The following is a 26,856-nucleotide window of genomic DNA, read 5'->3' on the forward strand; positions in this document are numbered from 1 at the left end:
CTGCTCACTAGAGGGAATAAGGAGCTAGCAAGAACAAAATGCCGGGGGGAGGAGGAAGTGAGCGGGGCTGGGAGTGGGAGGCTGAAGAAACTGGAGATGCGGATATGAAGGCAACACCATAACGCAGTTAATGTTTTACCTGGTAAATAACATCCTTACAATGATTGCTCAATTTGTATCCATTTTCTCGGTTGATGTTATGTCTATGTTTATATATCTGGATGGCTTCATAAACCAACCTTTGATCGTAGCCCGACGGTTTGCAGAGTTCCTTGGTCTCGGATAAAAACAATATCATGAGAGCGCACAGCGTTATAGCAATGGTCAGCCACGGCGGAGGTATTAGTACTGCCGTGTTTCAGATCTGAATTGTGCTCGTGAACACGGTCCAAGATATGTCATTTCGTTTCCCCAATGTAACACCCACCACAAGTGCAACTTAGTTTGTAGACTCCAGGATATTGCATGTCAGGAATGACATCCTTCACAGATGGGATTAGATCACGGATTTTGTGTATTATACTAAATTGGACTTGGATCTTATGTTTGTTTAAGATTGGGAAATATTTTTGGAAACGCCTTCTATGTATGGTAACGTGATGGTTTTGATCAGCGTCTCAGGCGTTTGTTTCTCCATGGTTGGAGAAACAGCTTTGCAGATAATGCGGTCCGAGTACCCATTCATCTTGAGAGCCTGGTGTACGTGTTCCAGTTCACTGGCTATGTGGTGTTGGTCAGAAATGCAGTGGGCCCTATGGTGTAGTGTTTTGATGATATGCCAGACGGTGGTGGGAATCAGGTTTCAGATCGGAATCTGTGTGGGTGGCTTTCCTGTTGACAGAATGTCCCAAATAGCCATCAGGTCTCTTCTCAAACAAAACATCCAGGAATGGTAGCTTACCATCCTTCTCCACTTCCATGGTGAATTTTATGGACGGGTGTATGGAATTAATGTGGTTGAGAAATTGGTTCAATGCTGACCGGCCATATGGCCATATGACGAAATTGTCATCTACATATCTCTTCCACAAGGAAGGACGTAGGGTGGATGTCTGGATGGTATCTGTTTCAAATTTCTCCATGAAAACATTCACTATCACTGGTGATAAGGGGGGACCCATAAGGGTACCTTCATTTTGTTTGTAGAAAGTACCATTCCAGGTGAAGTAAGTGTTGGTAAGGCAGTGCATAACCAGAGTAGGAACATCAGGGTTCAGTCCATGTTGGACAACATTTTCAATTATTGCTATGGTGTCAGGTACAGGACCTTGGTGAACAGAGAGACAACATCAAAGCTGACGAGAAAATCATCAGGGGACAGTGACATTCCCTTGATTAGAGAGACCAAGTGAGCTGAGTTATGTACTGCTGAGGTCGTCTTGCCAGTGAATGGAAGCAAGTTATCAGACAGAAAACGGGCCAGTTTGTAGGTAGGTGAGTTGATAGTGGAAATGATGGGCCGAAGTGGAGTGCCTACTTTATGGATTTTAGGAATAACATAGAATCTGGGTGGTATAGTAGCAGAAGGTTTTAGGGAGAGCTGTTTGGCTGGCTCGAATAGAGAAATGTAACTGGTAATGATATTGTTGTTTTTGTAGTCAGGCTGTTAGGAGGATCTTTGTTGATTTTGGTGTGTCTGCCATCATTAAGAAGGTATTGGATTTTGTTGTTGTATGTGGTTTTATCCACGATGACAGTGGCATTGCCCTTGTCGGCCGAGAGGATGACCATGTCCTCTGTCTATTTAAATTTTGCGAGTTCAGAGTGCTCGTCTTTGCTGATGTTACTAATGGGTTTCTTAGCATTTTTAAGGATGGTGGCAATTTCAGATCTAGCAACGTCTGTCGGGATGTGTCCCAAGCCTTTGAGGGCTAATTCGACCGAGGGGATTATATTATCCACTGGGATGTTAAGAGTGACTGCAAAATTCTACCTTTTAGCTAGTACCAATTTTAGGCTGTTGGAAATTGGGGTGTTCCTCTGATTGATGACAATCTTGTTAACATCCAACTTTTTAATGTGTGGATCTGGCTTCTTTTTTGACAGGAGGTTGAATTTAGCGATCAAGTTAACTCTACATTTGGTTGACATTGAAGTAGCAGAGGAGACTGTCATGTTATCTAAATGGTCCTAATCTGAAGTGGAAATTTTTTCTGTTAATATTAAGTGTGATTGTAAGAGAGTCTTGTCAAATCGGAGCAATCTTATTTTCTCTGAGATTAGTGATAGGCTGGCTTTAAACAAGATCCGTTTAGCGTTATGATAAGTGACAGCAAGCAGATGTGATTGTAATTGCGATCGGTATTACCTTGTTATCATGGCATCTCTTGAGGAAGGTTAGCAACTCGATTAGTTGAGCCTTCTTGTCTCGTTGTCTGTTAAAAGCTCAAACAGATGTGTGAAAACCCTCCCTGTTGAGGCGGTTCAATCTAGATTTGAAGTTTTTGTGACTGCAGGGATCCATACTCTTTGGATCTTTCGGTCAAGTCACTTTGGTATAAAATAAAATAAATTAAATCACGACGTTTCGGGCGCAACACAAGCGTCCGTCATCAGGTGGGACAACCACAGCAAGAAACAATTTCTGAAGTGAGGAAAAGGGCTGTCCCACCTGATGACGGACGCTTGTGTTGCACCCGAAACGTCGTGATGTAAATTATTTTATTTTATACCTACGAGACTTTACCGAAAGATCAAAAAAGAGTATGGATCCCTGCAGTCACGAAAACTTCAAATCTAGTTTCTCATCTTTTTTTAATCTTATTTCATGTCTTTTATTACGGCTTTTATTTGTAAATTTTAATACACCATAACAAACTTATTGTTTAACAATTTCTTCTCGTTCCCAAGTATTGATGAGTACAGGTATCTTTTTGTTGCAAATTCCTGAAATCTTAAAGCAACCCATTTAACCTACTGTAAACAGGCAATGGGTTCAGGAATATGGATCTAATCGGAATTATACAAAATATATATTTTCAAATATATATATTCATATAATGAAGGCATCTCCATGCTGTGTATATCACCGTGTCAAGCATGGAGATTGGTTAACCACTCTTCATCGCCCTGCTCCACGAGAACTGGTGAAAATGAGCTGAGGACTGGTTCAGAGATTACTTTATGACAGTGTGGTCTGCGTTAGAGAGTGCAATGGAGGTAACGCGTGCGTGTTGTGTGTCTCAGATCGGGGAGAGCTGGTTTGAGTCGCAGGACTGCAGCCAGCGCTGCATCTGTGTCAATCCTGGCAATGTGAACTGTGGGGCCTGGGTCTGTGAGGACGACGAGACCTGCGGTGTGGAGGACGGCATCCTGGGCTGCCATGGCTCAGGTGAACCACTCACTGCAGTTTGCGAATTCTGCTTTTTTCAAAAGTTCCATCGTAGTTGCGCTCTTCATATTCATGTTTCACACCATGTCTCTCTGGAGGCCACGTTGTCATCAACAACTCTTTGGAGCTCGGGCTTGTTGGGTCCTTGGTCCTCAGATCTGGAACACTCTGCCCTAAGGCCTCCGCGTGACTTCTGAGATTCTTCCTTTTAGAAATAGTTTTTGTCATTAAGCAGGATTGGTGCAGGGAGACACTTTAAAGAATCTAATTTAGTTTTGTCAGATGCACTTGGTACTAATCTGTTCTCTTCTTTCATTGGCGTCGAAACAGGGCCAACAGTGCCACCAACAACCCCGCCAAAACGTAAGAAAGTTGCATCATGAGCATGTTAACTAAATACATCGCACTACATTAACACATCAAACACTACGCTAACACATCCCACACACTACAAGGGGATGACATGGTGCAGTGAATATCACATTTCAATTTGGACCCAGTGACATAAGTAAAATTCCTGCCCATGACTAACTTCAATGGCAATTCATATTTGAACCAATCCTGGGCCCACACTTCACCAACCCCCAGTGACCAGCGTAGTTAAGTTTAATAAAAAAAAAACTCCGTATGATCGACATGGTGTGGGGAGACTTTCATTCATGAATGGATTGACAAAATGTCTTGTAAATTATTCACCGTATTGTGTATTTACAATATGAGGTTGACTTCGAAGCGTTAAATGGCAATGAGCACCACCCACTCGTTTAAGAAATTATACACTTTAACTCTGATTATAAAAACACATGGATATTCACGGGTGCATATTTTTTAAAAGCTTAATATTTACATGCCAAAGGCAAAAATGTCTCAAAAATAATTTCCGGTTAATTCGAAAATAATCCTTTTCTCTTTATTCAGCGCCTGGCGACTGCGTGATCACTGGAGACCCTCACTACATCACTTTCGACAAGACGACGCACCACTTCATGGGCGAGTGCAGCTACACGGCAGCCATCCCGTGCAACCAGAGCTCCACCCTGCCCCACTTCAACGTGGAGACAACAAATGAGTTCCGGGGCGGCAGCACGGCCGTGTCTTACGTCAAGGAGGTCCACGTGGATGTCTACGGCCACAGGTTCACCTTGGCCAAAGGACGCCGGGTGCTGGTGAGGGTTTCACTTCACACTTGAATTGTTATTTGCACAGAGCCGGTGCGTGCCATCCAGGAGCCATCACTACAAGGCACAACACTGTCTCTTCGAGTGATATCTCAATAACCATATTGTTCCTCATCGTGATTTATTCATTGTATTGTCCTAAAGCGACTTCCCTTTTAAACAAGTGTTACTCTGCATTTAACAATGTCCACGGTGTCGCCTGATGCTTGAAAGATGCTACCTTCGCTTTTTCCTCCTTTATATTTGTATCTTGTATTGTTGAAATGATGTACGCAGCCGTGGCGTGTCACCTCATTTTTCTCACTCGCGTGTGTATAACTTGACATTAGGAAATTTTATTGGGGAGTTAGGAATTGACCTTCTAAAGAAAGACGTAAAATACATGAATATTCAAGCGATGTTTATGCCATAATTCCTCGAAGGAAATATGCTGATGTTACAAAAAATAGTGGATAAAATATGCCTAATAAACAATATATTTAGTTTACGATAATGCACTGTGCATTATTGATCCTCCTACGAGGTCTCTACATAAAATGCTCTGTGATTTGTTTACAGGTGGATGGGCTGCGCGTGACTCCACCGTTCCTCATGTCCGGGGTGTACATCCAACTGAGTGGATCCTACGTTGTGCTCGAGACCAATTTCAATCTGGTTGTTCGGTTTGATGGGAACCACCATGTGGAGATAATCGTGCCTGGAGAATACGCGGGGCAACTGTGCGGAATCTGCGGTGAGTTGATCTCCTGGGAGAATAACACAATAAGCAGCTGACTGGACAATGTAGAATAAAAAACATGTCATTGTTGTTGACACGGGGGTTACAGTTAGGAGAGTATGAACAGGGCCTTTTATAAGCGTTGCGAATGGACGAATGCATGGATGTCGACAGCGCAGCTGAGCAAGGACAACATAACAGCCTGGAGAGGCAGCTGTTCGCAGCACAGATGAGGAGTTAGCCAAGTGAGGAAACCTCATATGGTGACTAAGAGAGAGAGAAACGTGACTGCAGTGGTAGCATACAAGCACTGAAGTCGAGTTGGAAAAATGTACTTCTGTTGTGGGGAGCAATTCTAAAAGAGAAAAAATGTCAGCTACCTGTCCATTTGGCACGTATTAATTGGAAAACACTGCAGGCTTCATTTTCAACCATAGAGCATTATCAGCCATACATTTCAACTAAAATGAAATCGTTGAGGCATTCCATTAAAAAGAGATGTTTTGCATGTAAACCATCTAGATTGAAAATACAATAATGGAACGATTTGTGTTGTTTTACAGGGAACTTTAATGGAGATGGTTCAGATGACAATCTGAAGCCGGATGGGTCAGCAGCGGCCTCATCAAGCGAGCTGGGAAACAGCTGGAGAGTGTTCAACAGTTCTGATGATGAGTGAGAATCCGTTCTTCTCAATTATTTCCATGCACTTCTGCTAATTACAACAGTGCCATTGCAAAAGCCTCTGGATAATACACATGGAAGACATTGGTATTGACAGCCATTCGAGCTCGAGATAGATAAGAAGTGGCAAACATGAGCCCCATGCTGACATTAGATCTGACTGTTGTGCCACTGATGTTGTATTTGTGTCAGCTGTTTGGGCTACATTGAGTTATCTTCATGATGATGATGATTAATGACGACTGTGATTATGTTACCAGTGATGTTTTCTCTGTCAAACTCGGTGATGGTAACCTGCGCGTCTGTTTGTTGACAGTTGCCAAGATGATACCGGGGAAATACCTCCATGTGATGAGAATGACAAGAACCTGTATGAATCGGATACGTTCTGTGGAATAATCACTGACCCTGAGGGTGGGTATTGCTCTCCATTAAGTTCAGCTGTTAACTCGTAACTGTGCATGATAATGGACTTCATTATATTGCAGACATTGTGGCATTTCCACTCCATGGAGCTATACCCACAACAAGTTAACCTGTGTGATGGGCATTCAATTCTAGTTGGCATAATGTTTTTATTATTATTATCACTTTAAAAAATATAGAGGCTAAGACATTTTTATTACACGTATTCTTTTTCAAAACTCTTTCGCTATCCATGATAACATTGTTTCTACAGATAATTAGCGTTCAAAGTTGTGTTGCTATTAATGGGAGCACAGTGCACAAACCATTTCACCGTTGCTGCATCAAGAGGAGTGATGTGCCGATGCCACTAACACTGACATCGTGTTTCTCGCTTCAATCAGGAGCTTTCAAAGAGTGCCACGCGGTGCTGCCTCCACAAGTCTTCTTCGACAACTGCGTGTTCGACCTGTGTGCCACGGACGGGGACCACGGCTCGTTGTGCCAAGCCCTGCAGGCCTACGCCGACCAGTGCGCCCAAGCTGGGGTCATAGTCACGTGGAGGAACAACACCTTCTGCCGTGAGTGCAGCACCTGCTGTGATGTCACCGCCACACTGATTGCCCAGCCATTAAATTTGATTGTGATTTGATGGATATGTGATCGTAAATCTGCTATTCTATAGATGCCTAGATACACCACGCAATTTTGATATAATAAGTGAAATTCAAACCTAACTAGGGTTCTCCATTGCATGACAGATGCATTGTTAATAGTGCGGGTGTATTATCCACGAATACTCACCATCTGCTTTACATTGGATGCTACAGATTCCCTGACATTTTAAACAAAGTGGCCTTTTGTGTGACGGTGTTGTTGAAATTTGCTAAATGTCTAAAATGATCTGCCAATTTCTCGATCTGGATTACAAATAACAACATTGCTCTTACTGGCAGACTAATTTCGATGACAAGCTGGTGCTCAGTCACCTCGTGCTGCCCAGAGTCAGCTGCCAATATCCAGCTACATTTGAATATTTACGCGATCTAACCCAAAAAAAACCTGTTATGGATTATATTGGTCACGAAAGCCTATATGTAAAACGGCATTTTGAATGTTTGAGGTAATATGTGGCTCAATGTGTTTTAATTGTTTGAAGTATTTAAGCACCATTTGAATTCGAAGATTATTAAAGATTATTGTTGTGTGTGGCACCCACAGCATTCCCGTGTGAACCTGGCAGCCACTATGAGAGCTGTGCCCCACCGTGCCCGGCCACCTGCAGCAACGCAAATCCTCCGGGTGGCTGCAACCAGCAATGTGCGGAGGGCTGTGTCTGTGACGACGGCTTTGTCCTCTCTGGGGACAAGTGTGTCCCCACAGAGCAGTGCGGTTGCCTGGATAACAATGGCCACTACCATCCGGTGAGCTAAACTAAATTACAAAGAAAAAACAAAAATTTCTGCGCATGTAGATTCCTCTCATATTCCTGTGTTCTGTACTGCCCAACAAGTTGAAGTGTCCGTAATGATAAAAAAAAGAATTCACAGTCATAAGAGTTCTGGTGATGTCACTGCACCATCACTCCTATATTTTATAATACAGCATCACTGAAGTGACGGCCCAGTAATATTCCTGACGGAAAATATAAGTGAAAATCTCACTTATTACTGAGATCTCAAATTCATTTGGGACAGTCTGGCACACATAGCAACGAATAACGAACATGAGATGTTTGCATTTTTTATTTTGTCATCTTTGCTCTTTGGTTCTTTTGGTAAAGTCACGTAGGTATAAAATAAAATAATTAAAATCACGACGTTTTGGGCACAACACAAGCATCCATTATCAGGTGGAACAACCACAGCAAGAAACAATTGCTGAAGTGGTCAAAAGGGCTGCTGTAACAAGAGGCTATATAGGATAAGAGAGTGAGGAGGAGCCAGGCAGGAGAGATAGAGAGGGGGGTGTGGGGTAGGGGGAGTGTAGTGCTACTCACTGCAGGGATCAAGGAGCGAGCAAGAACAAAATGCCGGGGGGAGGGGGGGGGGGAGTGGGAGGGGGGGCTGGGAGTGGGAGGCTGAAGAAACTGGAGATGCGCATATGAAGGCAACACCATAACGCAGTTAATGTTTTACCTGGTAAATAACATCCTTACATCTAGATTTGAAGCTTTCGTGACTGCAATGATTCATATTCTTAGGTTTTTTTTTCTTCGGGAAAGTCACGTAGGTAAAAACATTAAAAAGTAAAATAAAATAAAAATAAAAATCATGACGTTTCGGAGGCAACACAAGCTTCCGTCTTCAGGTGGTACCGTCACAGCCACGACAGCTGTATCAAGTAAATGAGAGATTGCAGGAGTTACCACTGCGTTTATATAATGGTTGGAGAAGGTGGTGGGGCAAGGGCCGCATACTTATTATTAATATGGTAAGGTGAGGCTTGAGACTAAGAATAGACTGCATAACAAAGGCTGAGCCTTTGTTATGGAGAGGTGCGATTTGTGACTCAACCTGTAACAAGAAGACCACCACTAAACATGGTAAAACAGTAATGGTTGTCTGTCAAATAAGATTGGCAAATAAGTGTAGTTAAATCTTTTTTGCATGGTTAATCACATCTTTCCAATGATTACTCAGTTTGTAACCGTCATCACGGTTGAAATTATGTCTGTGTTTGTATATTTGTATGGCTTCGTGTACAAACCTTTGATGGTAGCCAGGAGGTTTGCAGAGAACCTTGGTCTCGGAAAATACAATTTCATGAGAGCCCACCGAGTTGTAGCAATGATCGGCAACGGCCAAAGAATCAGTTCTGCCGTGTTTCAGATCTGACTTGAGCACAAGTCAGATCTGCCGTGTTTCAGATCTGAAAAAAAACCTAAGAACATGATTACAATGATTGCTCAATTTGTATCCATCTTCTCGGTTGAAGTTATGTCTATGTTTATATATCTGGATGGCTTCATAAACCAACCTTTTATCGTAGCCCGACGGTTTGCAGAGTACCTTGGTCTCAGATAAAAACAATATCATGAGAGCGCACAGCGTTATAGCAATGGTCAGCCACGGCAGAGGTATTAGTACTGCCGTGTTTCAGATCTGAATTGTGCTCATGAACACGGTCCAAGATATGTCGTTTCGTTTCCCCAATGTAACACCCACCACAAGTGCAAATTAGTTTGTAGACTCCAGGATATTGCATGTCAGGAATGACATCCTTCACAGATGGGATTATATCACGGATTTTGTGTATTGTACTAAATCGGACTTGGATCTTATGTTTGTTTAAGATTTGGAAATATTTTTGGTAACGCCTTCTATGTATGGTAACGTGATGGTTTTGATCAGCGTCTCAGGCGGTTGTTTCTCCATGGTTGGAGAAACAGCTTTGCGGATAATGCGGTCCGAGTACCCATTCATCTTGAGAGCCTGGTGTACGTGTTCCAGTTCACTGGCTATGTGGTGTTTGTCAGAAATGCAGTGGGCCCTATGGTGTAGTGTTTTGATGACATGCCAGACGGTGGTGGGAATCAGGTTTCAGATAGGAATCTGTGTGGGTGGCTTTCCTGTAGACAGAATGTCCCAAATAGCCATCAGGTCTCTTCTCAAACAAAACATCCAGGAATGGTAGCTTACCATCCTTCTCCACTTCCATGGTGAATTTTATGGATGGGTGTATGGAATTAATGTGGTTGAGAAATTGGTTCAATGCTGGCCGGCCATATGGCCAAATGACGCAATTGTCATCTACATATCTCGTCCACAAGGAAGGACGTAGGGTGGATGTCTGGATGGTATCTGTTTCAAATTTCTCCATGAAAACATTCACTATCACTGGTGATAAGGGGGGACCCATAAGGGTACCTTCATTTTGTTTGTAGAAAGTACCATTCCAGGTGAAGTAAGTAATTTTCAATTATTGCTATGGTGGCAGGTACAGGAACCTTGGTGAACAGAGAGACAACATCAAAGCTGACGAGAAAATCATCAGGGGACAGTGAAATTCCCTTTATTAGAGAGACCAAGTGAGCTGAGTTATGTACTGCTGAGGTCGTCTTGCCAGTGAATGGAAGCAAGTTATCAGACAGAAAACGGGCCAGTTTGTAGGTAGGTGACTTGATAGTGGAAATGATGGGCCGAAGTGGAGTGCCTACTTTATGGATCTTAGGAATACCATAGAATCTGGGTGGTATAGTAGCAGAAGGTTTTAGGGAGAGCTGTTTGGCTGGCTCGAATAGAGAAATGTAACTGGTAATGATATTGTTGTTTTTGTAGTCAGGCTGTTAGGAGGATCTTTGTTGATTTTGGTATAACTGCCATCATTAAGAAGGTATTGGATTTTGTTGTTGTATGTGGTTTTTATCCATGATGACAGTAGCATTGCCCTTGTCGGCCGAGAGGATGACCATGTCCTCTGTCTATTTAAGTTTTGCGAGTTCAGAGTGCTCGTCTTTGCTGATGTTACTAATGGGTTTCTTAGCATTTTTAAGGATGGTGGCAATTTCAGATCTAGCAACATCTGTCGGGATGTGTCCCAAGCCTTTGAGGGCTAATTCGACCTAGGGGATTATATCATCCACTGGGATGTTAAGAGTGACTGCTAAATTCTACCTTTTCGCTAGACCCGATTTTAGGCTGTTGGAAATTGGGGTGTTCCTCTGATTGATGACAATCTTGTTAACATCCAACTTTTTAACGTGTGGATCTGGCTTCTTTTTTGACAGGAGGTTGAATTTAGCGATCAAGTTAACTTTACATTTGGTTGACATTGAAGTAGCAGAGGAGACTGTCATGTTATCTAAATGGTCCTAATCTGAAGTGTAAATTTTCTGTTAATATTAAGTATGATTGTAAGAGAGTTTTGTCAAATCGGAGCAATCTTATTCTCCCTGAGATTAGTGATAGGCTGGCTTTAAACAAGATCCGTTTAGCGTTAGGATAAGTGACAGCAAGCAGATGTGATTGTAATTGCGATCGGTATTACCTTGTTATCATGGCATCTCTTGAGGAAGGTTAGCAACTCGATTAGTTGAGCCTTCTTGTCTCGTTGTCTGTTAAAAGCTCTAACAGATGTGTGAAAACCCTCCCCGTTGAGGCGGTTCAATCTAGATTTGAAGTTTTTGTGACTGCAGGGATCCATACTCTTTGGATCTTTCGGTCAAGTCACTTAGGTATAAAATAAAATAAATTAAATCACGACGTTTCGGGCGCAACACAAGCGTCCGTCATCAGGTGGGACAACCACAGCAAGAAACAATTTCTGAAGTGAGGAAAAGGGCTGTCCCACCTGATGACGGACGCTTGTGTTGCACCCGAAACGTCGTGATGTAATTTATTTTATTTTATACCTACGAGACTTTACCGAAAGATTCAAAGAGTATGGATCCCTGCAGTCACGAAAACTTCAAATCTAGTTTCTCATCTTTATTTAATCTTATTTCATGTCCTTTATTACGGCTTTTATTTGTTAATTTTAATACACCATAACGAACTTATTGTTTAACAATTTCTTCTCGTTCCCAAGTATTGATGAGTACAGGTATCTTTTTGTTGCAAATTCCTGAAATCTTAAAGCAACCCATTTAACCTACTGTAAACAGGCAATGGGTTCAGGAATATGGATCTAATCGGAATTATACAAAATATATGTTTTAAAATATATATTAATATAATGAAGGCATCTCCATGCTGTGTATATCACCGTGTCAAGCATGGAGATTGTTTAACCACTCTTCTTCACCCTGCTCCACGAGAACTGGTGAAAATGAGCTGAGGACTGGTTCAGAGATTACTTTATGACAGTGTGGTCTGCGTTAGAGAGTGCAATGGAGGTAACGCGTGCGTGTTGTGTGTCTCAGATCGGGGAGAGCTGGTTTGAGTCGCAGGACTGCAGCCAGCGCTGCATCTGTGTCAATCCTGGCAATGTGAACTGTGGGGCCTGGGTCTGTGAGGACGACGAGACCTGCGGTGTGGAGGACGGCATCCTGGGCTGTCACACACAGGGTGAGTGCTCCCTGCCTGACTTTTCAGTCTACATATAATGCTCTGAAACATTGTTCTCCAGGTCCAGATGATCACACCCCAAAACTGTACACTAATTTATCCAGTGTAATGTTGTGGACGGGTTGCCCGGATGAAACTAAATATGGATAATTCAAAACATAAATTCTACAAAAACATATTTCTTAGTTAGATAGAATGGGGATGAATAAATAATAATGACTTCTCTCGCACCATAACATAGCAAGCCATTGGAAGGTTGCTAAACAGAATGTGTAGAATGTGTTGTCTATCTTTATTGTTTCATAAAGTAATAAGTATTTTTGCTGACATGTTGAATTATTGCCATAACCTTTGCAATAATTCATCATGAAGCAGGGGTAGCTCGGAATTCAACCAGCCCACACGTAAAACTTAAAATATTTATGTTACAATCAAGGATAACCTGCCCACACATAATGAGATTTAATTGTATTTGTGTCCGAATTATTATTCATTGTCTTTGACCAAAGCACTTTAATTGCACCCCATCAACTTAGACGTTGTCAGCGAAGCAGCATTGAGCCTGATAAGTTCTTGGATGGGTTACCAGCAAGGCTTGGGGCTATAAGAATGCAATAATATATAATTATTGTAACTTCTTATGTGTGTGGGTTATCTCCAGGTACTCTGGTTTCCTCCCACATGGCCAAACTTCTAAACAAAACTCTCTTGAAACTTAGTGAGCTTTTCCTGAATGTATAATTGGCATCCTAATTTTTTAAAGAGATGGATAGCTTAATATTTATTTTTCAATGACACTCTTTGGTCTACTTTCAATCAACAACAGTAACAACAATGTTATAACCACAACCATAACCACATTCTAACCACAACCATAAGCACATAATTTCAACTATAAACACATGATCACATCTACAGTATAAGCACATTATAACCACAACCATAACCGCATTACAACCACAACCATAAGCACAACAATGCATTGGAAACTGGCCCGATTACAAATTTCACCACCAAATCCAGACCGTACCAGCTGAGCCTGAGCGCAAAGCGGGGGAGGGGGTAGGATGCATGCGAACATTGCCGAATAAAACAATACAAATGTGTCTGTTTCAGCATGAGTTAACGTCCAATAATAGATACATGGTATTTATATTTGTATGTATATTCGCATACCTTAAATTTCGATTTAAAGTTTTCGTGACTGCAGGGATTCATCTTCTTGGTTCTTTCGGTAAAGTCACGTAGAAGGAAAATAATAAAATAATAAAAATAAAACATAATAAAATAATTCTCACGACGTTTCGGCCACAACGCAAGCAGCCGTCTTCAGGTGGAGAACAGGTCTGTCGAGAGACAGACCTGCGTTGTGGCCGAAACGTCGTGAGAATTATTTTATTATGTTTTATTTTTATTATTTTCCTTCTACGTGACTTTACCGAAAGAACCAAGAAGATTCGCATACCTTTTACACTCTTTTCTCGGAATGCCCTCAGCAAGAGACCATGTTTCGATTTTTATCCATGTTTTCCTCCATGTAGCTTTTGAGAGATTCAGAGTGTGACAGATGGACAGACGAATGGATACATGCGAATTTTATATATAGATAGAAATAGACATCTTAGTGTGTATTATATATGCTGTGTATAACAACAAAAATGTAAATATTAAAAATTACCAAAGGAATTCAAAACGAATGGCAGAACATGTTTTTATAACAGAATCATGTAAAATAGACAATGTTTTTTGTGCATGAAAAGAGTGTCAGGAATGATGGTGGAGAGGTTTTGTGAGAAAAGTGGAGTAAAAGCCTTCGAAATGTTTAGGACACTGGATACCAAGAGTGAATTGGCTAAAAAAGGACATTGCACCCACTCCACAGTCAAGTGAACTACATCAGCATATCCAGAGGATACATCTCCAGCAATGTATTCTAAATGGCAGCTTGGATATATTTTAAGCCATTTACTTTGGTAAATTTAAAGACAATATGTAACATATTTGACAATTTACCATGAAAAGGTCAGCATTCTCACAACTCTGTATTAATACCAAATACACATTTGCATGAACTAATTCGCGATGTGGTATCATCAGAGTCGACACCAGCACCAACTCCATCAGCACCAGCTCCACCACAGTCAACAGATTTACCAGCAACTGAATTTCCAATACCAACAACAAAGTCACCGTCAACAATATCATCACCACCAAGTAAATATACCAAATACAGCACTTAATACATTGTTTACTCTCAGACAACATGAAAAATGTCACTGAATATTGGTTTAGCAGCACTAATATACATTTCTTATGAAATCTTAATTCAAAAATCCTCAAGAGCTAATTGATGACCTGTATATTACATTTCTTACACAATAAAGGCACCGATGCCCCATCAACATCAGCACCAAATCCTCCAGCACAATCGACACCAGGTAAATGCACACAATACAAATATATGACATAAAGATCACAGCACGGTAATAATACATGATTTACCACCAAACATCATTGTTTTAACAAAAGGGTTACGATTATAAACGTCAATGCAATACAATCCTGCACAAATGATGCACTTCTTATTTGCGTGTAACATTATCTAATGAAGGCACTGAAGCCCCTCCTTTCGACTCAACATCAGCTCCGCCGCAGACTACAGATTTACCACCAACTGTATTTCCGACATCGACAACAAAATCACCATCAGCAGCGTCAACACCAAGTAAATGCACCTAACATGAACATGACAATACTACGGCACTACGTTAAGATCTTTTACAACGAAGCACAATTCATTTTGCCGCAATAATAAATACAATTCAAAACATTTTTAAATGTACAAAAACACTTGTACACTTAAATATAAATTGATCTCACAAAAAGAAACCACTTTTCATGCAAAAACAGGTTTGCAATAGAATACATAATAATTTCACAAGACCGATTTCAATTTCAATGCTGATGGATGTCTTCTTCACAACGACTACTGAAACGCCAAAAACCTATAGATTTCCCTGCTGTGTTCTTTGTTCTTTAAAAGGCACTGAGGAGCCATCGTTAGAATCAACATCGGCATCAAATCCTCCAACAAAATCGACACCAGGTAAATGCATTCAATAGAAAACATCGCATTGAGATCACAGCACAGTATACATATGACATTGAGATCACAACACCGTAACAATACATGATTTACCACCAAACATCATTGTGATACGTAATAAACATAGTTTAAAATGTTTTTAAAGGTTCACGAGAATGAACATAAACGCAATACAATCCTGCACAAATAATTCACTTCTTACTTGCGCGTAACATTCTCTGTGTAATGAAGGCACTGATGCCCCACCTTTCGAATCAACACCAGCTCCTCCACAGTCGACAGATTTACCCCCAACTGTATTTCCAACATCGACAACAAAATCACCATCAGCAGCGTCAACACCAAGTAAATGCACCCAATATAAACATTACAATACTACAGCGCTACATCAAGACCTTTTACAACGAAACATAATTCATTTTTCTCCAATAATAAATACAACTCAATATAAAATATATACAAATACACTTGTACACTTAACTTAAACATATACCGCTTTCACAAAGAGAAACCACTTTTTGATGCAAAACGTATTTGCATTAAAATACTGAACAATAATTTCACAATTAGCATGATTGGCTATGTACGACGCGAAAGAAGTTCAACATGCTTAATACAATGACAAATGAAACACCTAAAACCCATACGTTTTTCTTCCGTGTTATTTGCTCTATAAAGGCACTGAAGCACCATCGTTAGAATCAACATCATCACCAAATCCTCCAGCAGGATCAACACCAGGTAAATGTACCCAATACAAAGATGACATTGAGATCACTAGTACAACAACAATACAAGATTTACCACAACAGATAATTTGTTAAATTAATTAACAAAAATAAACTCATTACAGATAGTCCCCGACTTACGATGGAGATGCGTTACGACGACCCCATCGTAAGTCGAAAATGGCCTAGCCTACCCAGGAGTCTTAAAGAATGGTGATTATTTAGCGAAACAGAGCAATTTACAGTACTGTACTGTGTAAATTATATATGTACAGTACATCCCGGCAGCGTCCCAATTTACAGTATCGTACCTCGAAACGCTGCTGCGTTTGCCTGCCGCGCGAAATGTAAAATATTTAACAATTTTTATCGAATCGCTATCGCCATCGTAAAATCGAAATATCGTAAGTCGGACCATCGTAAGTCGGGGACTACCTGTATTTTCAAATGTTCATGATGATGAACTTTAATGCAATACAGTACTCCATATATAATTCACTTCTTACTTGCCTGTAACGTTGTTTACGCAATGAGGGCACTGTAGCCCAAATATTAGAATCAACAGAACCAATTCCTCCAGCTCCACATCTATCAACATCCACGCAGAAATCGACCACATTCCCATCGGCACCATCCAGGTCAATTAAATTCACACAGTGCAAATGACACATTGACGGTAAGGCCTCATAATAATCCGGCATGTCAAACAAATACCACATTGCCATATTCATGTTTAAATTTCATTTGCAAATACATTTTTTTAAACCAAAATAGTACGACACAATGCACTAAACAGTCAAATTTTAAAATATTATTACTTTCATACATAGTTAAAATATCTGCCTTAATTCGTTTAATTGGAATTTAGGAAAGGAATCTTTCACAGTTTGAAACCAACCGATTATCCCCTCATCCTATGCAAAAATTGAGGCGATTTTCAATCAATTGGTCAAAAAGAGTTACTATAAATATTGGTACAGCAACAATAATAGATGTATTTTAAAAATGTAATGCAATATTCCTCAACAGCTAATTGGTGACCTGGCCATCACGTTTCTTACACAATGAAGGCACTGAGGCCCTATAATTAGAATCAACATCAGCACCAAATCCTGCAGCAGAATCGACACCAGATAAATGCTTTCAATAGAAAATATGACATTGAAATCACAGCACACTATAAGTATGACATTGACATCACAGCACTGTAACAATACATGATTTACCACCAAACATTGTTATAAACAAACGTAATTTTTTTTAAGTTTCACGAGAATGAACATCAACGCAATACATTCCTGCACAAATAATTCACTTCTTACTTGCGCGTAACATTCTCTGTGTAATGAAGGCACTGATGCCCCACCTTTCGAATCAACACCAGCTCCTCCACAGTCTACAGATTTACCCCCAACTGTATTTCCGACATCGACAACAAAATCACCATCAGCAGCGTCAACACCAAGTAAATGCACCCAATATAAACATCACAATACTACAGCACTACGTCAAGACCTTTTACAACGAAGCATAATTCGTTTTGCTACAATAATAAATACAATTCAATATAAAATATATACAAATACACTTGTACACTTAACTTAAACATATACCGCTTTCACAAAGAGAAACCACTTTTTGATGCAAAACATCCTTGCATTAAAATACTGAAAAATAATTTCACAATTAACATGGTTGGCTATGTACGACGCAAAAGAAGTTCAACATGCTTAATACAATGACAAATGAAACACCTAAAACCCATACGTTTTCCTTCCGTGTTATTTGCTCTATAAAGGCACTGAAGCACCATCGTTAGAATCAACATCATCACCAAATCCTCCAGCAGGATCAACACTAGGTAAATGTACCCAATACAAAGATGACATTGAGATCACTAGTACAACAACAATACAATATTTACCACAAGAGATAATTTGTTAATATTAATTAACAAAAATAAACTAATTATTTTCAAACGTTCATGATGATGAACTTTAATGCAATACAGTACTCCATATATAATTCACTTCTTACTTGCCTGTAACGTTGTTTACGCAATGAAGGCACTGTAGCCCAAATATTAGAATCAACAGAACCAATTCCTCCAGCTCCACATTTACCAACATCCACACAGAAAACGACCACATTCCCATCGGCACCATCCAGGTCAATTAAATTCACACAGTGCAAATGACACATTGATAGTAAGGCCCCATAATAATCCAGCATGTCACACAAATACCACATTGCCATGTTCATGTTCAAATTTCATTTGCAAATAAAACATTTTAAATCAAAATAGTACGACACAATGCACTAAACAGTCACATTAAAACATACAATTACTTTAATATTTAATTAAATATCTGCCTTAATACGTTTAATTGGAATTTAGGAAAGGAATCTTTCACAGTTTGAAACCAACCGATTATCCCATCATTCTATACAAAAAAGTAACATTTCTTGAGGCTATTTTCAATCAATTGGTCAAAAATGAGTTACTATAAATATTGGTACAGCAACAAAAATAGATGTATTTAAAAAATGTAATGCAATATTCCTCAACAGTTAATTGGTGACCTGGCCATCACGTTTCTTACACAATGAAGGCACTGATGCCCTATAATTAGAATCAACATCAGCACCAAATCCTGCAGCAGAATCGACACCAGATTAATGCATTCAATTGAAAACATGGCATTGAGATCACAGCACAGTATACATATGACATTGAGATCACAACACCGTAACAATACATGATTTACCACCAAACATCATTGTGATACATAATAAACATAGTTCAAAATGTTTTTAAAGTTTCACGAGAATGAACATCAACGCAATACAATCCTGCACAAATAATTCACTTCTTACTTGCGCGTAACATTCTCTGTGTAATGAAGGCACTGATGCCCCACCTTTCGAATCAACACCAGCTCCTCCACAGTCGACAGATTTACCCCCAACTGTATCTCCAACATCGACAACAAAATCACCATCAGCAGCGTCAACACCAAGTAAATGCACCCAATATAAACATCACAATACTACAGCGCTACATCAAGACCTTTTACAACAAAACATAATTCATTTTTCTCCAATAATAAATACAATTCAATATAAAATATATACAAATACACTTGTACACTTAACTTAAACATATACCGCTTTCACAAAGAGAAACCACTTTTTGATGCAAAACGTATTTGCATTAAATTACTGAACAATAATGTCACAATTAGCATGATTGGCTATGTACGACGCGAAAGAAGTTCAACATGCTTAATACAATGACAAATGAAACACCTAAAACCCATACGTTTTCCTTCCGTGTTATTTGCTCTATAAAGGCACTGAAGCACCATCGTTAGAATCAACATCATCACCAAATCCTCCAGCAGGATCAACACCAGGTAAATGTACCCAATACAAAGATGACATTGAGATCACTAGTACAACAACAATACAATATTTACCACAACAGATAATTTGTTAAATTAATTAACAAAAATAAACTCATTACAGGTAGTCCCCGACTTACGATGGAGATGCGTTACGACGACCCCATCGTAAGTCGAAAATGGCCTAGCCTACCCAGGAGTCTTAAAGAATGGTGATTATTTAGCAAAACAGAGCAATTTACAGTACTGTACTGTATAAATTATATACGTACAGTACATCCCAGCAGCGTCCCAACGTACAGTATCGTACCTCGAAATGCTGCTGCGTTTGCCTGCCGCGCGAAATGTTAAATATTTAACAATTTTGTCGAATCGCTATCGCCATCGTAAACTCGAAATATCGTAAGTCGGACCATCGTAAGTCGGGGACTACCTGTATTTTCAAATGTTCATGATGATGAACTTTAATGCAATACAGTACTCCATATATAATTCACTTCTTACTTGCCTGTAACGTTGTTTACGCAATGAAGGCACTGTAGCCCAAATATTAGAATCAACAGAACCAATTCCTCCAGCTCCACATTTACCAACATCCACACAGAAAACGACCACATTCCCATCGGCACCATCCAGGTCAATTAAATTCACACAGTGCAAATGACACATTGACGGTAAGGCCTCATAATAATCCAGCATGTCAAACAAATACCACATTGCCATATTCATGTTCAAATTTCATTTGCAAATAAAACATTTTAAACCAAAATAGTACGACACAATGCACTAAACAGTCACATTAAAAAATACAATTACTTTAATACATAATTAAATATCTGCCTTAATACGTTTAATTGGAATTTAGGAAAGGAATCTTTCACAGTTTGAAACCAACTGATTATCCCATCATTCTATATAAAAAAAAGTTACAATTCTTGAGGCTATTTTCAATCAATTGGTCAAAAATGAGTTACTATAAATATTGGTACAGCAACAAAAAAAGATGTATTTTAAAAATGTAATGCAATATTCCTCAACAGCTAATTGGTGACCTGGCCATCACGTTTCTTACACAATGAAGGCACTGAGGCCCTATAATTAGAATCAACATCAGCACCAAATCCTGCAGCAGAATCGACACCAGATAAATGCTTTCAATAGAAAATATGACGTTGAAATCACAGCACTGTAACAATACATGATTTACCACCAAACATTGTTATAAACACATTTTTTTAAATTTCACGAGAATGAACATCAACGCAATACAATCCTGCACAAATAATTCACTTCTTACTTGCGTGTAACACTCTCTGTGTAATGAAGGCACCGAAGCCCCTCCTTTCGAATCAACACCAGCTCCTCCACAGTCTACAGATTTACCAGCAACTGAATTTCCAACACCAACAACAAAGTCACCATCAGCAATATCATCACCAAGTAAATATACCAAATAATGCACTTAATAGATTGTTTACTATCAGACAACATTAAACATTTGACTGTGAATTTTGGTTTAGCAGCACTAATATACATTTTTTATAAAATCTTAATTCAAAAATTCTCAAGAGCTAATTGATGACCTGTCTGTTACATTTCTTACACAATAAAGGCACCGATGCCCCATCATTAGAATCAACATCAGCATCAAATCCTCCATCACAATCCACACCAGGTAAATGCACCCAATACAAATATGACATTGATATCACAGCACCGTAATAATACATGATTTACCACCAAACACCATTATAATAAAAGGCTCACGATTATGAACCTCAATGCAATACAATCCTGCACAAATAATTCACTTCTTACTTGCGTGTAACATTCTCTATCTAATGAAGGCACCGAAGCCCCTCCTTTCGACTCAACACCAGCTCCTTCACAGACTACAGATTTACCCCCAACTGTATTTGCAACATCAACAACAGAATCACCATCAGCAGCGTCAACACCAAGCAAATGCACCCAATATAAACATGAAAATACTACAGCACTACATCAAGACATTTTACAACGAAGCATAATTCATTTTGCTGCAATAATAAATACAATTAAAGGATTGTGTATATGTAGTAAGTACTCAGGAGGCTTGACGACGGGATCGGAGGCACACTTATTTATTAACACAACTTGTATACAGTTAACGAGTATACACAGGACCTAAGGGGTAACGTCCTCTTACTCGGCTAACAGGGAGACACGACATCTAAGCCCCGCTAACCTAAGCCCAAGTCCTCCACTAGGGAGCTAAGGGAGGCTACCTGTCCCAGCCCTGGTCAAGCTGGGATCCGGCACCCTGAGTCCCCAGACCTGCTCGTCAGTCTGGGCTCTCGGGGCCACGCCACCGGCTAGCCCTGGTCAGCCCTTACAAGGACAGCGAGCCAGGGAAGCTCCGGGGCCTATTCTAGCTGGTCTTCCGTCTTCGCTGGTTAAAGCTGATACTTCGACCTCGAGCCCTCCGGCTCACCACCTTTTATAGTCCTCGGCCCCCCCGGGAGGGGCCCGTGGGGGATGCAGGTGCGGACGTCGGTGCGAGCACCTCCTATGTGTACGGCCCTAACCACGCCCCTTGTGTTTGTTGGCCATCCGCTCCCATACACAATTACACCTCTACATCACCCCCCCTCGTACAGCTCGCAGCCGTCCCCGGCTGCAACAAAAACAGAATAAAGGTGCATCCCTCCCCAAAACCGTGTGTGCCTCGCGTAATTTCAACAAGAACCATGACAACCCTAACAACAACAACAACAACAACAGGAACAAGGTAGAAGAAGAAAGAGAAAAAAAATAACCCGGCGCACCCTCCCGAATAAATACCCCATTCCGCAAACCCAACATATATACACACTCTCCGGACGCCTCCCCCCCCCACTGTCCGCAAGGGCCCCCCAACGGCCGACCTCACAATAGTCTGCGCGTTTTGGCGCGCGTTCTCGCGGCGGGCCCGTCACAAGGGCCCATCCCGGCACGCTCAGTGGCGGTTTTTGACGGTCCGGGTGCAAGAGAGTCTGGCGTCGCTGCCGAGTGACCCCCGACCCCTCCGGGAGGGGTTGGCGGGCGTGGACCTGTCACTCCTGTTGCACCTGGAGATGGAACAGTTGATGTCAGGTTAGGCGAGAGCAGCGACGTCGGTGAGTCGGCGAACCCCTCACACGTTTGGCCATGCGTGTGTGTGTGTGAACCACGGCCCGGCGCAATGAACGGTTTCAACCTTGAGGGGTGCACGTACCACCGACGCCTCCCCCATTTGACGCGAACACATTGCGGCCGTAAGACCTGTACGACCTCCACTGGCCCCCGCCACGGCCGTACCAACTTTGACGAGGTTGCCAGCGGCACCTGGGGACAGTGCAACCATGCCCTGTCCCCTGGTTTCCATTTGAACACATGTACCCGCCCCAGCCGAAGCCTCTCGTTCGCCCTCTGGCGGAGTTCAGAATTTTGCACGGCCGCTTCCCGCGCCTCAGATAATTTGCTGATGTTAAATTTAACGTGTTCGGACAAGGTAGACTTCGCCTGAGGCGCCGAGAGCTTCAGCTGGGTCGTCACAGGGGGGTTAGCCTCGCGGCCATACATTAAAAAGAAAGGGGAAAATCCGTTGGCCGCATGGGGAGCCATCCTGTAGGCCTGCAACACACCGGCTATGTGAAGGTCCCAATCTGTCTGGGATTCCGACACCTGCTGGGACAGCATAGACGTGATGGTCCGATGCAGCCGTTCCACCATCCCGTCAGTTTGTGGGAGATACGGGGAGGTCCGAATTTTCTCCGTACCCAAGAGGTCGCACACCTCGCGGAGGAGTTTTCCCGAAAAATTCTTACCCTGGTCAGTAAGCAGCCGTTCCGGAGCACCTTTGTCGAGGACATAGCCCTGGACAAAGGCCTCCGCGATGGCTGCTGCCGACTGGTTGGCCAGGGGCCAGGCCATAGGCCATCTCGTGAAGTATTCGACCCCTGTCAATAAATACCTATTCCCCCTGGGTGTAGCGGGAAATGGCCCAAGTATGTCTAGAGCAACGAGCTTGTTAACCCGGGAAACCTTTATGGACTGCAGCGGAGGGTTGGACCCCCTAGCTGGTGGCTTCCGCTGCGCGCATTGCGTGCACGACCCCAGGAGATCCCCCACGTCCTTTGCCATGCCCGGCCAGAAGAAATCGAGCTGGAGCGTGGCAAAGGTCTTGTGAACCCCCAAGTGCAGAAGCCGCTCATGAACAGCCCATACCACCTTACCCCTCAATGCTGCAGGTACCACGAGCCGCTGGCGGCGGGTTTTTCCGTCCCAGTGCATTAAAAGACCCTGGAACAACCCCCACGAGTCAATGTTCGCCACCCCCTGCCCAACCCCCCCGGCGCGACGGCGCAGAGCGAGGAGGGAGGTGTCCTCCATTTGGAGGCGTCCCCATTCCGCGACCGACAACCCCAGCAACGAATCCCTCCCTTCTTGCTCGATAGGACCCGAAGCCGAAGGCGCATCGGCGGCGGCCACGAGGACCGAATCGGTGGTGACGTTCGGGGGCCTACAACGCCCCGAACCCAGGAGGCAAGCGCACTCCGAAGTGGGTGGCAACCGCGACAGGGCGTCAGCGTTCGTGTGGCGGACGCCCTTACGATATGTGGTGACAAAGTCGTAGTCTTGGAGAATCTCCAACCATCGAGACAACTGGCCCGATGGTTGTTGAACCCGCAGAGCGTACTGTAGGGCCGCATGATCTGTACGGACGGTGAAACGCCGACCGTACAGATACGGGCGGTACTGCTGAATGAAATAAACAATTGCCAATAATTCCCGACGAGTAACGCAGTACCGTTGTTCCGCTGGAGACAGTACCCGACTACCGTAAGCCACCACATGCTCTACACCCCCAATGAGCTGGGACAGCACGCCCCCGATGCCCGTGTTACTTGCATCTGTATCGAGCAAGAAGGGTTGTGAGAAATCGGGGTAATTCAACGGCGGAGCCCCCACCAGGGCTTTCCGGAGGGCGCGAAAAGCGGCCTCCTCCTCCAGCCCCCAATGAAACCTGACTCCCTTGGACGTCAAGGCATGCAATGGTTTCGCGATCGTAGCGAAGTCAGCCACAAACCGTCGATAGTACGACGCGAACCCAATGAAACTCCTGACCTCTCCCACCGAGGTGGGAGTCGGCCAGGAGCTGACGCATTCCGTTTTGGCGGGATCAGTGGATATCCCCGAGCACCCAACAATGTGACCCAAATACCGCACCGATTCGCGGAGCAAATGGCACTTCTGCGGTTTAAATTTTAAATTGGCAGCCCGCATTTTGAGAAAAACAGCACGCAGCCTCTGGAGGTGTTCCTCGAAGGATTTGCTAAAGACGATGACATCGTCCAAGTAAATTAAACACGAATGCCATTGCAAGCCTGCCAAGACCAGTTCCATTAACCGCTGAAAAGTTGCCGGCGCAGAGTGTAAGCCCATCGGCAAGCGGTTAAATTGGAAGAGACCTTGCGGTGTACGAAAAGCAGTCTTAGGTTTTGAATCGTCATCCAGAGGAAGCTGCCAGAATCCAGATAATAAATCGAGGGTGGAAAAGAATCGCGCCCCCGCCAAGGCATCGAGCGACTCATCCATTCGAGGAAGCGGGTATGCATCTGCCACAGAAATTTTGTTCAATCGCCGAAAGTCGACACAAAACCGCAGTGAGCCGTCGTGTTTTTTCACCAAAACGATCGGCGCGCCCCACGGGCTGTTGGAAGGGGAAATGATATCGGCGGCTAGCATGTCATCAACAGCCGATTTGACATGATCCTTTTCGGCGGGACTCAACCGATTGGCGCGCTGTCACCCGTGTCAATATGGTGTCGCAGCAATTTAGTACAACCAATATCAAATTTGTGTTGACTAAAAACGTCAGCAAATTCGTTCAGGAGAACTCGCAGCTGCGCACGCTGCGAGTCGGACAGGTCCACTGATCCCGCGCAAAGCGCATCCAGCCATCCGTCATCACAGTCCGAATGCGGTCGCGACGGAGGATCGGTGGTTACCTGAGCCACTAGTGGTTCCTCATAGGGTACCAGCGTTGCGTGTGCAAGCACGGTCCCTTGAGCAACCACGGCTGTTCGCGATCCTACATTAAGGACTGCAATGAAGGGGTCCCCATCCCCTTTCACCATGGTCTGAGCCGCTATCAAATCGGGTCCATTGACCCCGGCTCGAGATGGTCCCAACAAGACCCCCCGATCCGCAACCCCTTCAGCAAACGGCCGACGCAACCTAAGAGGGACGAGCATCTGAGCCCCCGGGGGTACGCGCACAGTTTTTGTCACGAGCGCCTGCACGGTGGCAAACACCCGACGCTCCGTGGTGGGGGAAGACAAAAATGTAACACGTCGGCCCGATGGGAGCTCGATGCACCCCTGGTCAATCAAGATACAGATGGGCATTTTGGCCAAGAAATCCGTCCCCAACAGGCACGGAACCGCGAGTGAGGAGGAAACCAAAACAGGCCCGGATAATTTAATGTCCCCAATGCAAATTTTGGCGCGGATTTGCCCAATAATGCCCAGCGAGCCCCCGTTAGCAGCATGGCATGGCACGTCAACAGGGAGCAAGGGACGACTTTGAACGGGAAGGATGTTATAAATCAAATCAGATATAATGGTCGCCGATGCCCCTGTGTCAATTAAAATCCGCACCTCTACCCCATCAATATGACCGACCACAACCGATGATCCCGCCGACGCAGCAACGACACGATGGGCGAGCTCCGACCACTGACCCGGTTGGAGCGCTCGCCGCATTTCAGAACAATCGCGCGCAATGGGCGGCGATTTTCGAGCCCTGTTCAGTTGAGCGCGTGAGTGTGTGTCGGGTGTGTGCATGGGCCAAACGTGTGAGGTGCCACGACTCGCCGTATTTCTCTGCTGGAGCTTGGGTGGAGACGGCGTGGCGTCCTGACGAGGTGTCGCCCCGCGCTGACGGGGAGCCCGGCATCCTGACGCAACGTGGCCTTGCAGGCCACAGTTGTAGCAGCGTGTGAGCGCCCCAGATGGCCTGGGCTGCTCCTGGCGGCTCGGTCCATTCCGAGCCTGTGGTGCCGCCGATCTCCATTCCCCCCGCCGCTCCACCCCGCAGACCTCCTCTGATGGGAGGGCGGTGGCCGCCATGGCATGGCCGGCCACCCCCTTGGCAGCCTTGCGACGCAGGGACCGCAAGCCCCCGTGGATGTGGCGCGCGATCAGCAGGGACGACATCTCTCCGTCGTCTTGAGCCAAGACGGCAATGTCCAGCTCATCGGCGAGTAGCAGCAGCTTTTCAGCCACCATGG

General features: G+C 43.3%; 1 protein-coding gene across 1 annotated transcript in view; it reads left to right on the forward strand.

The window, feature by feature from the left end:
- The window catches only part of LOC144948818 (IgGFc-binding protein-like), a 58,050-nt gene that overhangs the window by 15,011 nt on the left and 16,183 nt on the right, over nucleotides 1–26,856 (forward strand). The window contains exons 15-22 of the mRNA XM_078878470.1: nucleotides 3,187–3,331; nucleotides 4,250–4,497; nucleotides 5,068–5,242; nucleotides 5,791–5,902; nucleotides 6,228–6,325; nucleotides 6,721–6,897; nucleotides 7,538–7,740; nucleotides 12,180–12,324. Of these exons, the coding sequence (XP_078734596.1) occupies nucleotides 3,187–3,331; nucleotides 4,250–4,497; nucleotides 5,068–5,242; nucleotides 5,791–5,902; nucleotides 6,228–6,325; nucleotides 6,721–6,897; nucleotides 7,538–7,740; nucleotides 12,180–12,324 (1,303 nt within the window). The remainder of the gene's footprint in view (nucleotides 1–3,186; nucleotides 3,332–4,249; nucleotides 4,498–5,067; nucleotides 5,243–5,790; nucleotides 5,903–6,227; nucleotides 6,326–6,720; nucleotides 6,898–7,537; nucleotides 7,741–12,179; nucleotides 12,325–26,856) is intronic.

Source organism: Lampetra fluviatilis, chromosome 51 (assembly GCF_964198595.1).
Source record: "Lampetra fluviatilis chromosome 51, kcLamFluv1.1, whole genome shotgun sequence".
Taxonomy (NCBI): Eukaryota; Metazoa; Chordata; class Hyperoartia; order Petromyzontiformes; family Petromyzontidae; genus Lampetra; species Lampetra fluviatilis.